Source organism: Sorex araneus, chromosome 3, assembly GCF_027595985.1.
Source record: "Sorex araneus isolate mSorAra2 chromosome 3, mSorAra2.pri, whole genome shotgun sequence".
Taxonomy (NCBI): Eukaryota; Metazoa; Chordata; class Mammalia; order Eulipotyphla; family Soricidae; genus Sorex; species Sorex araneus.
This window is the reverse complement of record NC_073304.1, coordinates 88,839,539-88,854,007: the sequence shown is the minus strand read 5'-3', so window position 1 is coordinate 88,854,007 and position 14,469 is coordinate 88,839,539. Positions and strand designations below refer to the sequence as shown.

The following is a 14,469-nucleotide window of genomic DNA, read 5'->3' as shown; positions in this document are numbered from 1 at the left end:
TTAGACAGTAAGTTTAATACACAAAATTCTTTCCACTGATAGCATAAAAATACAATGGGCGAGGGAGGGAGGGAGAGGTAGAGTGTTTGTTTGCCTTGAATGTGGCTGACCTGGGTGGCTGACCTGGGTTCAATCCCCAGAATCCCATACTCCTGAGCACCACCACAAGTGATCCCTGAGCACAGAACCCAGAATAATCCCTGAGCATTGTTGCGTGATCCAGAAACAAACAAAAAAGTACAACATGGATCTCCATCACTATTTATCACCTATTATTTATTACTGTCACTTATGAATTACTAAGCTTGAATATAATACAAGAACTTTTATAGACTTTGTTTTGGGGGGGGGGGTTTTGGTTGTTTTTTGGCTACAAATGGCGATGCTCAGGGGTTACTCCTGGTTCAGGACTAAGGAATGACTCCTGGCAGTGGTCAGGGGACTATATGCGATGCCAGAGAATGAACCAAAGTTGGCCATGTGCAAGGCACTCACTTACCTGCTGTACTATCTCTCTGGCCCCATATTGTTGTCAGTTTAAAATGGGAGGAATATATGTTTTTACTTAAAAAGTTTAAAAGGGGAGAAACTTTGCATAGTGTCAATGAAAGGTGACAAAACTATAGCTGCCCAAGTTTCACACAGTTCCGTCCTGGTCTCCCACACCCAGAGCAGCTGTAGAAAATAATAAAAACAAACCACTTATTACATCAACTCTCAATAACTAAACTCAGATTTATATTACACATGAGGCTGAAACCCAAGAACAGTAGATACAGGGGCCAGAGGGATTGCCCCATAGCTGGAAGCCTGCTTCATGAGCAGAGGGGAGAAGGCAGATGGAATAGAGAAGGGATCACTACGAAAATGATGGCTGGAGGAACCAGTTGGAATGGGAGATGCATGCCGAAAGTAAATAATGGACCAAACATGATGACCTCTCAGTGTCTGTGTTGCAAGCTGTAATGCCCAAAAGATGTAAATATAAACAAAATTCAGTTCTGGAGATCCTGTTGCTCTTTTATTCCTTTGATGATCATGAGATCTTTTAAAGTACTTGAAAGGAAGCATTCCTAAGAGATTCCATAAGGATTAATATTAAATAACAGTCGGATGGGAGATGTGTGCTGAAAGTAGATATAGGACCAAACATGATAGCCTCTCAGTATCTATATTGCAAACCACAATGCCTAAAAAGAGAGAGAGAGAATATGGGGGAAACTGTCTGCCATAGACAGGGGGAGGGCTGGGATGGGGGAGGCGGTACACTGGGGACAATGGTGGTGGAACATATGCACTGGTGGAGAGATGGGTATTCGATCATTGTATGACTGAAACTCAACATGAAAGCTTTGTAACTGTATCTCATCGTGATTCAATAAAAAAGAAAAGAGGGGAGATGGGATTGGGGAGGGTTGGAGGGATGCTGGGTTTATTTGTGGTGGAGAATGGGCACTGGTGAAGGGATGGGTTCTCGAACTTTGTATGAGTGAAACATGAGCACAAAAATGTATAAATCTGTAACTGTAAAAGAAAAATTAAAAAATAAAATTAAATTTTAAAAAATGAATCAATAGAAAAAAAAGAAAAGAAAAAGACCGAGAACCAAAACTGGTATCAAGAAATTTGGTCATTGATTTTTAATCAGAAGGACAGTGCTGTTTACTAGATGCTGTGACAGGATCTTTTCATGTGTATAAATATACAAGCATTGGGGCTGGAGCAATAGCACAGCGGGTAGGGCATTTGCCTTGCACGCGGCCGACCCAGGTTCAATTCCCAGCATCCCATATGGTCCCCCAAGCACCGCCAGGAGTAATTCCTGAGTGCAGAGCCAGGAGTGACCCCTGTGCATCGCCGGGTGTGGCCCAAAAAAACAATAAATAAATAAATAAATAAATAAATAAATAAATAAATAAATATACAAATACTTGAAGTATCTTGGGATCAGAGTAATAGTGCAGCATACAAGGAACTTGCCTAGCACTCAGGCAACCTAGATTTGATCCCCCATAAGGAGTGATTACTGAGCACAGAGCCAGGAGTAAGCCCTGAGTGTGCCCCACCCCACCCCCCAAAAAAGGTGTATGACCTTGAACTGTCAAGTTACAAAAGTTAAAAACAACAAAGAATTGTTAGAAAAGTATTAGCTATCGTTACTTGTATTAAGTGGTGCCTCTGCATGTATTTTGATGCCTCTGCATGTATTCTACTGCTTCAATCATTTCTCTCTTTTTTTTTGGGGGGGGGGGGTCACGCCCAGCGATGCACCTGGCTCATGCACTCAGGAATTATGCCTGGTGGGGACCATATGGAATGCTGGGAATCGAACCCGGGTTGGTCGAGTGCAAGGCAAATGCCCTACCTGCTGTACTATCACTCCAGCCCCTGCTTTAATCATTTCTTGATGGCATAATATATAATTTAGCCTGTGATGTCATTAACATACCTTCCGAAAGGGAGGCAGGCACATTATATGCTGCTTCATAAAGGCTTGCTCTTGTAGATTTGCATTCCTTTCTACTGTGCCATCTTTTTTTTTGGGGGGGGTCACACCAGGTGATGCACAGGGGTTATTCCTGACTCATGCACTCAGGAATTACTCCTGGCAATGCTCGGGGGACCATATGGGATGCTGGGAATCGAACCCGGGTCGGCCGCATGCAAGGCAAATGCCCTACCTGCTGTGCTATTGATCCAGCCCCACTGTGCCATCTTTTAAAATATATTTACCAGCCCTGGATATATTTCCCCTTCAACTTCAGTCCACAATACACTTCAACAGTGATTTCTAGAGCAGAGTCACTTAAAAGTTAGAATTACAAGACCTTTAACATGGAGAACGAATTTGCATGTATGAGGGCTTTTTAGGTATGTTACAGGCCTTCTTTAAACTACTTAACTTGGGCTGGAGTCATAACACAACAAGCTAAGCATGTGCATTGCAAGAAGAAAGCCCAGAGCAGGATAAGGTCCTGCCTCCAACACTTCCAGGTAAGACCTCCAAAAACAAACCATTTAATTTATGCTCTATAGTAACTGTTGGTTTGGGCTGGAGAGATCGTACCGGGGTAAGACACTTGACTTGCACAGGGCCAACTGGGTTCTATCCCCAATACCCGTTATGATCCCCCACACCCCGCCAGGAGTGATCACTGAGCGCAAAGCCAGGAACAAGTCATGAGCACTGCCAGGTGTGATCCCCCCCTCAAAAAAACAAAAACATTTCCAATGTGTTTCACCACTACAGACTACTTTAAGATTGAAGTGCCTTTTTACTTTTTTTTTGGGGGGAGGGGGTCATACCCGGTGATGCACAGGGGTTACACCTGGCTTTAGCACTCAGGAATTACCCCTTGCAATGCTCAGGGGCCCATATGGGATGCTGGGAACCGAACCCAGGTTGGTACGTGCAAGGCAAACACCCTTCCCACTGTGCTATCACTCCAGCCCCTTCACATTTTTTTTAAATGAGGAAACAAGCTAATTTGATTAGCCCAATCAAAGAGCTAATGTGCATGCTTTGCAAGCAGAACTGGGTTCTATCCACAGCACCACATGAGGACCCCAAGTACCAAAACAACCCATCAGCACTATTGGTGTAGCCCAAAAGCAAAATAAAAAAGAAAAAGGGATGGAAACAATTAGAATTCAGGCAAAGTATTTTATCCACAATCTGACAGCAGGTATATATAACCTGATACCAATATATCACCAATATTCCATATTTCCACAAATATGGGGAAAACTATCTCTATGAATATAAAATCTTGCTCATTAACTTAGTATTAAATTAATGAAGTATACATCAGATATAATTTAGTGACCTTTAATATAGTTAAATGACTTCATATTTTTCAGTTTTCACTATGTTAATATAGTTTGTGCTTTTTCTTACATTTTCTTCTGCTACTGGAGTTGCTGGTAATGAAATTTCCAAAGGTTCAACTTTTAGTAATCGCATTGACCTTCTACATATAATCTCATTTTCTTGCTTCTTAGGCTTCTTTCTAAAGGAGAAAGAACTCATGCTAAACTCATAAAACAGTTGTAAATATGTCCCAATAGTAAGGAATGTATTCCATATATATTTATATATTGCAAAGATGTCTATACATAACTATAACAATTTTAATTAAAAATCTGTAAGCAAGGACCAGACCGATTGTACAGCAGGTAGGGTGCTTGCCTTGCATGCTGCTGACCTAGATTTGATCCCTCGATCCCAGTTGATCACCTGCCAAGAGTGATTGATCGTTGAGCATAATGCCAGAGTATACTCAGGTATAGCAAGGCATTGTCCCAAAAACAAATTTTTAAAAATCTCTAAATATCATAAAAATTATGGGGGGGAGGCAGGAGTGACTTTAGGTAAATTACACATACTCATCTAATATAATAATATGTATCACTGTATCACTGTCATCCCGTTGCTCATCAATTTGCTCGAGCAGGAACTAGTAGCATCTCCATTGTGAGACTTGTTACTGTTTTTGGCATACTGAATACACCACGAGTAGCTTGCCAGGCTCTGCCATACAGACAAGATACTCTCGGTAGCTTGCCAGGCTCTCCGAGAGGGATGGAGGAATCAAACCCGAGTCGGTCGCATGCAAGGCAAACGCCCTACCCACTGTGGTAATGGTGAAAGATAATAATAATAATATGTAGTAATAAAAAATAAAGTAGGTATCTATATGCTGATGAGTTAAACTCTAAGATATAAACAGCAGGGGTGGGCAAGGCAGAGAGTTAGCACAGCAGGTAGAGTGCTTGCCTTGCAAGCAGCCAACCCAGGTTCGATCTATGCACCCTATATGCCACACAATTCCCACCCTCTCAAGCCCCACCAGGAGTGATCCAAGAATGCAGAGTCAGGATTAAGCCCTCAGCACCAAGAGGTGTGGGCCAAAACCCCAAAACAAATACAACCAACTTACCTTTGACAAAGGAGCAAAGAGAAGACAATGGAGCAAAACTGGTCTTTTCAGCAAAATGTATTCACATGCAAAAATGAACTTAAATACAGAAGGGCCAGAATGACAGTACGGTGGGTAGGGAAATCTGCCTTGCATGGTTAGATCCAGGTTAGATCCCCAGCACCCCATACAGTTCCACAAGAAGCCTACCAGCTGTGATCCCTGAGCACCACCAGGCACCGCCCCAAAATCAAAATATAAAAATAAACCTAGACACAGACCTTATAGTCTTCACTCACATTAACTCATACTGACTCAGACGCCTAAATGTTTAAAACACAAAACTATAAAACTCATAAAAAAAATAGGGGCTGGAGAGATAGCACAGCGGGTAGGGCGTTTGCCTTGCACGCGGCCAACCCGGGTTCAAATCCCAGCATCCCATATGGTCCCCTGAGCGCAGCCAGGGGTAATTCCTGAGTGCAGAGCCAGGAGTAACCCCTGTGCATCGCCAGGTGTGACCCAAAAAGCAAAAAAAAAAAACTCATAAAAAATAATATAGACAAGAACCTCAGTGACTTTAGTTATAACACCTCCCCGCTTCACCCTCTCAGCTTTTGGATCCCTTTGTTACTGTTGCATACTGTTGCAATGTATTCCTTAGTGTTCTCCTGGGGTTATTTATACATTTATTAAAATGATCACATACTCGACCTTGGTGCTGGCCTGGGGTCATATACTCTAAGGATGATGCTTGCCAGGAAATGTACTCATTTAGCAGCAGTGTTCACGCACATTCTGGCTGCAATGATCCCAGGGGGTTGCCATGGGGGACACACACTTGCTCACTTAGAGCCACACTTCTGCCACAATGTGTGCACATATTCAGTTGCACTGCTTTCTAGCTGCACAGTGCTTACACACACACACACACACACACACACACACACACACATGCTGGGCACCAGAGACCTGCACATACCATGGCAACTCTGGAGATTCTAGACACAAGACACCAAGACAGAGCTCAGTGCATGAGTGGCACTGGAGGTTGAACTCACAGCCTCACATGGAGAAAGCAGGTATTTTTAGCCAATAACTCCTCCTCCTGGGCCTGAAAATGACTTTTTTTTTTGTTTGCTTTGGGGTCATACCTGGCAGTGCTCAGGAATGACTCCTAGCAAGGCTTGGGGAACCATATGAAGTACTGGGGATGGAATCCAAATTGGCCACATGCAAAACAACCACCCTACCCACCAAACTATCTCTTCACCCCTGAAAATGTTTTTTGTTTTGTTGTTGTTGTTATTGTTTTGAGATGGCAACAACAAAAACATAAAATTGAAAGAAAAGGGCCAATATAGTACAATGGGTAAAGGCACTAGCCTTGTACTTGACTGATTCAGGATCGATCACCAGTACCCCATATGCTCCCCTGAGCCTCACCAGAAGTGATCCCTTTGAACAGAGTCCTGAGCACAGCCAGGTGTGGCAAAGAAAAAGGCAAGGTAAACTTAATTAAAATTTAAAACTTCTGGGATAGGAGCTATAATACAGCAGGTAGGGCATTTGCCTAGTTGACATAAATTTGAACCCGGGCACCCCATATGGTTCTCAGAGTACAACCAGCAGTAATTCCTGAGTGCAGACCAAGAATAACCTCTGAGCATCCCCCAAGTGTGGCCCCCAAACAAAAATATTCAAAACTTCTGAAGTTAAGGCATTAACTCAGGGGCCAAAGGCCCATGCTCTGCAGGTGAAGGACCCTGATTCAATCCCTTGCATCACACAGCCCCATCAAGCACCATCAGGCCTGAGCAACACAAACCTCCAGTCATAGCTTTCAACCATCCTGCCCAACTGGTCAAGTATCACAGGAGTTGTCTGGAGTCCCCTGAGCACTGCTTGGGAGCATCTCCCAAAAGAAAGAAAGAAAGAGGGGCTGGAGCGATAGCACAGCGGGTAGGGCGTTTGCCTTGCACGCGGCCGACCCGGGTTCTAATCCCAGCATCCCATATGGTCCCCTGAGCACCGCCAGGGGTAATTCCTGAGTGAAGAGCCAGGAGTAACCTCTGTGCATCGCCGGGTGTGACCCAAAAAAAACAAAGAAAGAAAGAAAGAAAGAAAGAAAGAAAGAAAGAAAGAAAGAAAGAAAGAAAGAAAGAAAGAAAGAAAGAAAGAAAGAAAGAAAGAAAGAAAGAAAGAAAGAAAGAAAGAGAGAGAGAGAGAAAGGAAATGTAAAATATCTGCTCTCCAAAGCACAGTTCTAAAAGAATGAGCGACAGGTCGTGTGCAGCACAGCCTTTCAGTGATAACTGAAAAGCTCACACCTCCAATACAGCACACAGAACAGGTGTGGAAACTAAGAGGCTTTCCTCCAGAGAACAACAGGATACAAGGAGCTGAGATCCTGACCTAACACAGATAATCCCCCTCAATGGGGTACAACAGACTGCTAGAAAACAAAGATCTCCAAACCTACTGTGTGTGTTGGAGGGTGGGAGGGTTTTAATTTTTTTTATTATTATTATTTTTAAATCTTTTTTTTTTGGGGGGGTCCACACCCGGTGATGCACAGGGGTCATTCCTGGCTCATGTACTCAGGAATCACTCCTGGTGGTACTCGGGGGACCATATGGGAAGCTGGGATTCGAACCCTGGGTCGGTTGCATGCAAGGCAAGCTCCCTACCTGGTGTGCTATCACTCCAGCCCCTAGAGTATTATAAAGCCGTTCATGATTGGATTTCAGGCATACAGTATTCCGACACCCATCCCTGGTGGGAGGGGTTTGAGGCCATCAGACAGTTCCTACCTACCAACACAATGCCTGTGAGAGGCACTGACTGATAACTGAGCACGTGACTCATAGGGGTAGACAAGTACAGTTGGAAGCTTTGGGGAAGACCCATTTAGAGTTACTGGAGATGAATGACTTTAACCTATGGCCTCCTCACAAGAGACCTCTGTCCTACGGGCTGCCCTATTTTATGAAACTCTGCCCCATGCCATCCTGTAGGCCCAGCCCTGGACTAAGCTCCTCCTTGATGCCTCTGGTCGGAGCATAAAGCACCTGGAGCACCAGCAGCAGCAGGTAACCTGTTCTTGGAAGCAGCTGTGAGCAGACCTCTATTGCAGTTCACAACGGTCACCCACTTCCCCCCACGGAGGCTCCCTCCCAGAATCACAAACCCAGAAAAAGAACTGAGATCAGTGCAGGAAGGCAATCTTTGAAGGATGTCACCCATAGCTGCTGAGAAATACACCCCCCAACCCTTACACTTCATGTGCTGTGACCACTCATGTGACCACTGAAGACTGACTGAATGCACAGCTCCAGGTTTTCTACATGCCTATGAAACACCTGAAGACCAAAGCAGTACCACGCTCAGGGGGTCCGGACTAGCCTTAGCTGCTGGGAAAAGCTCTGAGGAGAATCAGGCCTAGAGAAGATGATAGCTGAGCAACCCCTCACTGGACACTAGCAGGCAGGGTTGAATTCTTGGAAATCTCTAGCACAGTTTCCCAAAGTGGGTGAGACTCCCCTGGGGCACTGAAACTGGCAAATTTTGTGACTTCATTTTTCTTAACAGAAGCTTCCTGACTAAGAAGTTTCTGCCCTTTAAGGGAAACGATGACTAGGATACAAAGACAACCCATGGAACAGGACAGATTATTTTCCCAACACTTATCTGATAAGGGATTAATATTCAAGAAATATAAGGCAGTAGTAGAACTTTATAAGGGAAAAAAATACAACTCCATCAAAAAAATGGGAAAGATAAACTGAAATGTCCTCAAAGAAGAAATACAAATGGCCAAAAGGCACATGAAAAAGTGCTCTATATACTAACTTTCAGGGAGATGCAAATCAAAACAAAACTGAGATATCATCCCACGCCACAGAGACTGGCACACATAAAAATTACAACCAATACTGACATGGATGCAGAGAGAAAGGGTCTCTCATTCACTGCTAGTGGAAATGCTCACTGGTCCAGTCTTTTTGGAAAACAATATGGACATTCCTCAAAAACTAGAAATTGAGCTTCCACTGGACCCAGCAATACCACTCCTGGGAATATACCATAGGGGCCCAAAAACAATGCAAAAAAGCCATCTGTATTCCTGTGCTCACTGCAGCAGCATTCACAATAGCCAGAATCTGGAAACAACCCAAGTGCCCAAGAACAGATGGGTGGATAAAGAAACTATGGTCCATCTACACAATGAACCTATGCAACACAGCCATAGGGTCTTTTAAAGCTGGAAATCTCTTTTATCTCATACAAGTAAGACTGTATCCGGCTTCTCACCTTTTCCTTTGCTGCTACTATTGCAGTGATTAGGGCTGCACACCCTTGATTGTGGTGCTCACTGGAGGTGGACATACACTATATAATGTGTATGGTATTAAGAAGATATAACACTTATTACCACATGCTTTACATGCAGGAGCCCCAGCCAGCATTCAACTCTTGTCACCACATGGTTCCAAGCACTGTTGGGATGATCCCCCAAAACTATGGTGAAAATAGGCCCCATTATGGCTGGGTGTAGTCCCAAAACAAAATACAAAGATTATCTAACATTATATCAAATGATGAAGCACCACAATACATGAAACAATTATTAATAAAACCGAAGAATGATATTGACAGCAATAATAGAGGATTTTAAGACCCAATTCACAACCATAACCAGATGAAACAGAGAATAAGGAAATGATAGCTTGAAATGAACTAGACCAGATGGGCTTAATAAACATTTACAGATATTTCACCAAAAAACAGAATTTACATTTTTCTCAAGTTTACATGGAACATTCAAGGATAGACCATATGCTGGGAAACAAAACAACTACCATAAAGTTATGAAAGTTAAAATAATACCAAATGTTTTATCATAATATTTTAAAATTAGCAATGTAGCACTGTATGTAGCACTGTAGTAGCACTGTCGTCCCACTGTTCGTTGATTTGCTCAAGTGGGCACTAGTAACGTCTCCATTGTGAGACTTGTTGTTACTGTTTTTGGCATATCGAATATGCCACGGGGAGCTTGCCAGGCTTTGCCGTGTGGGCAGAATACTCTCAGTAGCTTGTCGGGCTCTCTGAAAGGGATGGAGGAATGAACCCAGGTCGGCCACGTGCAAGGCAAACTCCCTACCCGCTGTGCTATCACTTCAGTCCAATATATATGTAGTGTCATCAATTCAGGACAAAAGTATTATTCCAATTGTGCTTTTGAAAATTGAAATCTATATCTACCTTCTCAAATTTGACAGATTAAGACAAATTCCCATTATAGATGATGCTCATCTCTATCCTCATGCTAACCATTAAGCAAAATTTAAGATGATTAGTTTTAAAACTGCAAAAGCATCAGATACAAGAAAATCAAAGCAAAAATTTTCAAAGTGCCTGAAGACAGGAGTTGGGGAAATAGCTCAAGGGCTGGAGTGCTAGCAGGAAAGGTCTCAAGTTTGATCTCTATCACTCAACAGGCATGGTTTCCTTTGCACTGTTGGGTAGCACTAGCCCAAATGCCTCAAACAAAATAATGTACCTGGCGGCCAGAAGCTCCACCCCCCCACCCCCCCACCCACCCCCACACCCCCACCCCCCCCACCCCGCACCAAGCTGGGAGTAGCCCTGGAGCAATACAGATTGTGGTGCAAAATCACTACTGAAAGGGAAGTTATTAGCAAACATAATACATCAGGAAACAAGATAATCTTAAACAATTTAGCATACACATAAAGCAATTTGAAAAGGGGGAAAAAACCTAAATGCCAGTAGAGAAAGTGAATAATAAAACTTAAAATGAAAAGATAAATAAGGGGCAGGAACCAACCTTGCGTGGTAGAGTACAGACTGGGCTTAAATCCTGGCACCACATGATCCCACCCCAATAATACCAGATGTGACCCTGGTGGCCCCCAGGCATCATCAGGCCTTAGAATTTCTGGGAGTGCAACCCACAATGATTTTTTTTAAACATCACTAAAACCAAGAGTTGGATCTTCAAAAAGACTTTCAAATTGTCTTACAAAATAAATAAAAAGCCCACATTGGAGCTACAATACAGCAGGTAGGGCACTTGCCTTGCACATGGCCAATTCGAGTTTGATCCCTGGTACCACATATAGTCCCCAAGTCTCAGCAGGAGTGATCCCTGAGCACAGAGCCAGGAGTAAGCCCTGAGCACAACCAGCCCCACTGCCCACCACCACCAAAGAAAAAATATTTCTTAGGAGGGACTGAAGAGTTAGTACAGTGGATAGGGCACTAACCTTTTATGCAACAGGTTCAACCCCCAGTATCCCAGGGGGAGGGAGGGAAGGAGAGGGGGGTAGGAAGGGAAGAGGGGAGGGGAAAGAGAAAGGAAGAAAGGGAAGGAAGGAAGGAAGGAGGAACAAAGGGAAGAAGGGAATAAAGGAAGAAAGGAGGGAAGGAAGAAGGGAAGGAAGAAGGGAAGAAAGGAGGGAAGAAAGGAGGGAAGGAAGGAGGGAAGGAAGGAGGGAAGAAAGGAGGGAAGGAAGGAGGAAAGGAAGAAAGAAAAGGAGAAGGGAGGGAGGAAGAAGGGAAGGAAGGAAGGAAGGAAGGAAGGAAGGAAGGAAGGAAGGAAGGAAGGAAGGAAGGAAGGAAGGAAGGAAGGAAGGAAGGAAGGAAGGAAGGAGGGAAGGAGGGAAGGAAGGAAGGAGGGAGGGAGGGAGGAAGGGAGAGAAGGAGGGAAGGAGGAAGGTGGAGGGAGGGCGGGGAGAGGAGGGAAGGAAAGAAGGGAAGGAAGGAAGGATGGAAGAAGGAAGGAAGGAAGGAAGGAAGGAAGGAAGGAAGGAAGGAAGGAAGGAAGGAAGGAAGGAAGGAAGGAAGGAAGGAAGGAGGGAAGGAGGGAAGTAGGGAGGAAGGAGGGAGGAAGGAGGGAGGAAGGGAGAAAAGGAGGGAAGGAGGAAGGTGGAGGGAGGGCGGGGAGGGAAGGAGGGAAAGAAAGAAGAAGGGAAGGAAGGAGGGATGGAAGGAGGAAGGAAGGAAGGAAGGAGGAAGGAAGGAAGGAAGGAAGGAAGGAAGGAAGGAAGGAAGGAAGGAAGGAAGGAAGGAAGGAAGGAAGGAAGGAAGGAAGGAAGAAGGAAGGAAGGAAGGAAGGAAGGACTAATAGAGAGGCCAGTGATGTGGCTCATAGTGGAGCATTTGCCTTGTATGTGTGAAGCCCTGGGTTAATCTCTGGTATTAAAGGAGAAAAAATAAGAAATTAGTACCATGGAAATACAAAAGGTAATGGTAGTTACCCTGAGCAACTATATGCCAAGACATTTCATAACCTAGAAGGAATGGAAGATTTTGAGAGAAATACAGCGTACCAAGTCTGATCAGAAGAAATAAATAGAAAACTTAGATAATCAATCACAAGTATGAAGATGAAAACTGAGTAGTCATTTAAAAAAATCCCCCAAAATCCTGGAGCTGGAGAGAAAGTACAGCGGATAGAGTGCTTGCTTTGGCATCCCCAGCATCCCAGCCGCTGACCCCTCAACCACTGCCAGGAGTAACCCCAAGCACCGTCAGATATAGCTCCCAAACCAAAAATTAACTAAAAATAAGGCAGACTTCCAGGGGATCACTAAGCAAACTTTGGTGAAGTAAGTTGGGAACCTCTACTGTAAATCACTTTTACCTTTTTGATTCAGGAAGCGGTCTCTTCTTTATCATGCCAAGAAGCCTTGAAGCTGACTGCAAAATAAAAATATATATATGAACATATAAAAATATGGGACTTAAAATATATATATGTATGTAGCCAGAGAGATAATACAAGTGGTAAGGCACTTATCTATATGGATCGGTTTGTTCCCTGATGCCAAGTACGATTCCCCAAGTACCACTAGGAATGACCCCTAAGCAGAGAACTAGGAGTAAGTAGTACAGAGTTAAGGCACTTGCTTGCATGCAGCCAACCCCAGTTTGGATCTATAATACATGTTTCCCCAAGCACCATCAAGAGTAACCCCAGAGCACAGAGCCAGGAATAAAAAGAGCACAAGGAAAAAAAGGAAGTCAGTTTGGTTTCACTTCTATCACAGGAAATTTAACTCTGACATTTTCCATAAAAATTAAAGGTTACATGTCTATAAATCAATAATTTCTGTTAACTAAGGTAAAAATAAGAGAATCTCTGTCTAAATTCCCGATAAATTTTTAATTGTTAGCAGCTCCACTACTTTTTTTTTTTTTTTTTTGGTGAAGCAAGATGTCTTTAGTGATGCTCATTCAGAAAGATGTGAGGGGAGAGAAAGAGAGAGGTGTGTGTTTAAGAGAAAACACAAGATTCTCTAGAGCAGAAATAGGCAAGCAAAGAAACAGACATAAGCAAGGGAGATAAATGTTCAAGGAGAACACGAGCTTGAAGACCAAGTCAGTGGCTCAACAATTTCATCGCTCATATTAAGTCCATTGTCTCTCCTTTTCTGGCCCCTACCCAAACCCTCCTAATTTTTTGTTTGGCTTTTGGACCACAGTCATGCTCAGGGTTTACTCCCAGCTCTGCTTTCAGGGATCATTCCTGGAAGGCTTAGGAGGCCACATGGGGTGCAGAGGCTCAAACCTGGGTCATCTGCAATAAAGGCAAATGTCTTATCCACTGTACTACAACTCCAGCCCCTCAAACATCATTGTTTTATATATAAAACAGAACTAAACTGCCATTGATGATTTTAACATGCCAATTTCAAAACAAAAATGATGAGCTCAATAGAACATGGTAATCTCTATTAACTGTAAAACTTTCTGCTGGACCAGAACAGTAGTACAATGGATAAGGCTCTTGCCTTGCAAACAAGCAGCTGACGGGGGGTTCAATCCCCAGCACCATATTTGGTTTTCCGAGCACTGCCAGAAGTTATCCCTGTTATGAAAAAGGAAAAAAAGGAAGTGATCCCTGAGCACAGCTAGATGTGGCTAAAAACCAAAAAAAAAAAAAAACTTTTTTTTTACCCTCCTTGTTTGAACTTTGAAACCATGAGTATGTTATGAACCTACTGGCAAGAAAAATAGATGCTGGTTTTAACTAGAAATTCATACAAACCTCAGACAACTGAAGAGAAGCAAAAAACTTTGCATTTTCTGATATGTTCTTTAGTCTCTTCTTTTCATACGATGATAATCCTGAAAAATCATCCTATGAAATAATAAAAAGATTGTTATATTACATAATCCAGGGTAAACTCATAAATCTTAGGTCTACATATGTATATGCACACCTTAATTCAAATTGCAAAACTGCATCTCCTAGCTCAGAGAACTGCATGCTAGAGATCCAGGTTTAATCCTCTACCACATGGTCTCCTGAGCATTGCCAGGAACAACTTCCAAACACAAATCTGTAATAGAGATAATACTGAAGTGGAGCCTACCAGGTTATCAATCCTCACAATCTGAGCATGCTAGGAGTGATCCCTGAGACCAGGAATGATCCCTGAGAACCACTGAGTGTAGCCCAAACATAAAAATCTTTATATTTGATTTGATATGTCTTATATTTGATTTAGGCTTTATA

The 14,469-nt window shown here is 43.2% G+C and overlaps 1 protein-coding gene across 1 annotated transcript in view; it reads right to left on the bottom strand.

Moving 5' to 3' along the window:
- The window catches only part of WDR76 (WD repeat domain 76), a 43,914-nt gene that overhangs the window by 24,100 nt on the left and 5,345 nt on the right, over positions 1-14,469 (bottom strand). Inside the window, exons 3-5 of the mRNA XM_004609793.2 lie at positions 13,999-14,091; positions 12,592-12,647; positions 3,899-4,010 (exon numbers count right to left, since the gene is read on the bottom strand). Coding sequence (XP_004609850.2) covers positions 3,899-4,010; positions 12,592-12,647; positions 13,999-14,091 — 261 coding nt within the window. The remainder of the gene's footprint in view (positions 1-3,898; positions 4,011-12,591; positions 12,648-13,998; positions 14,092-14,469) is intronic.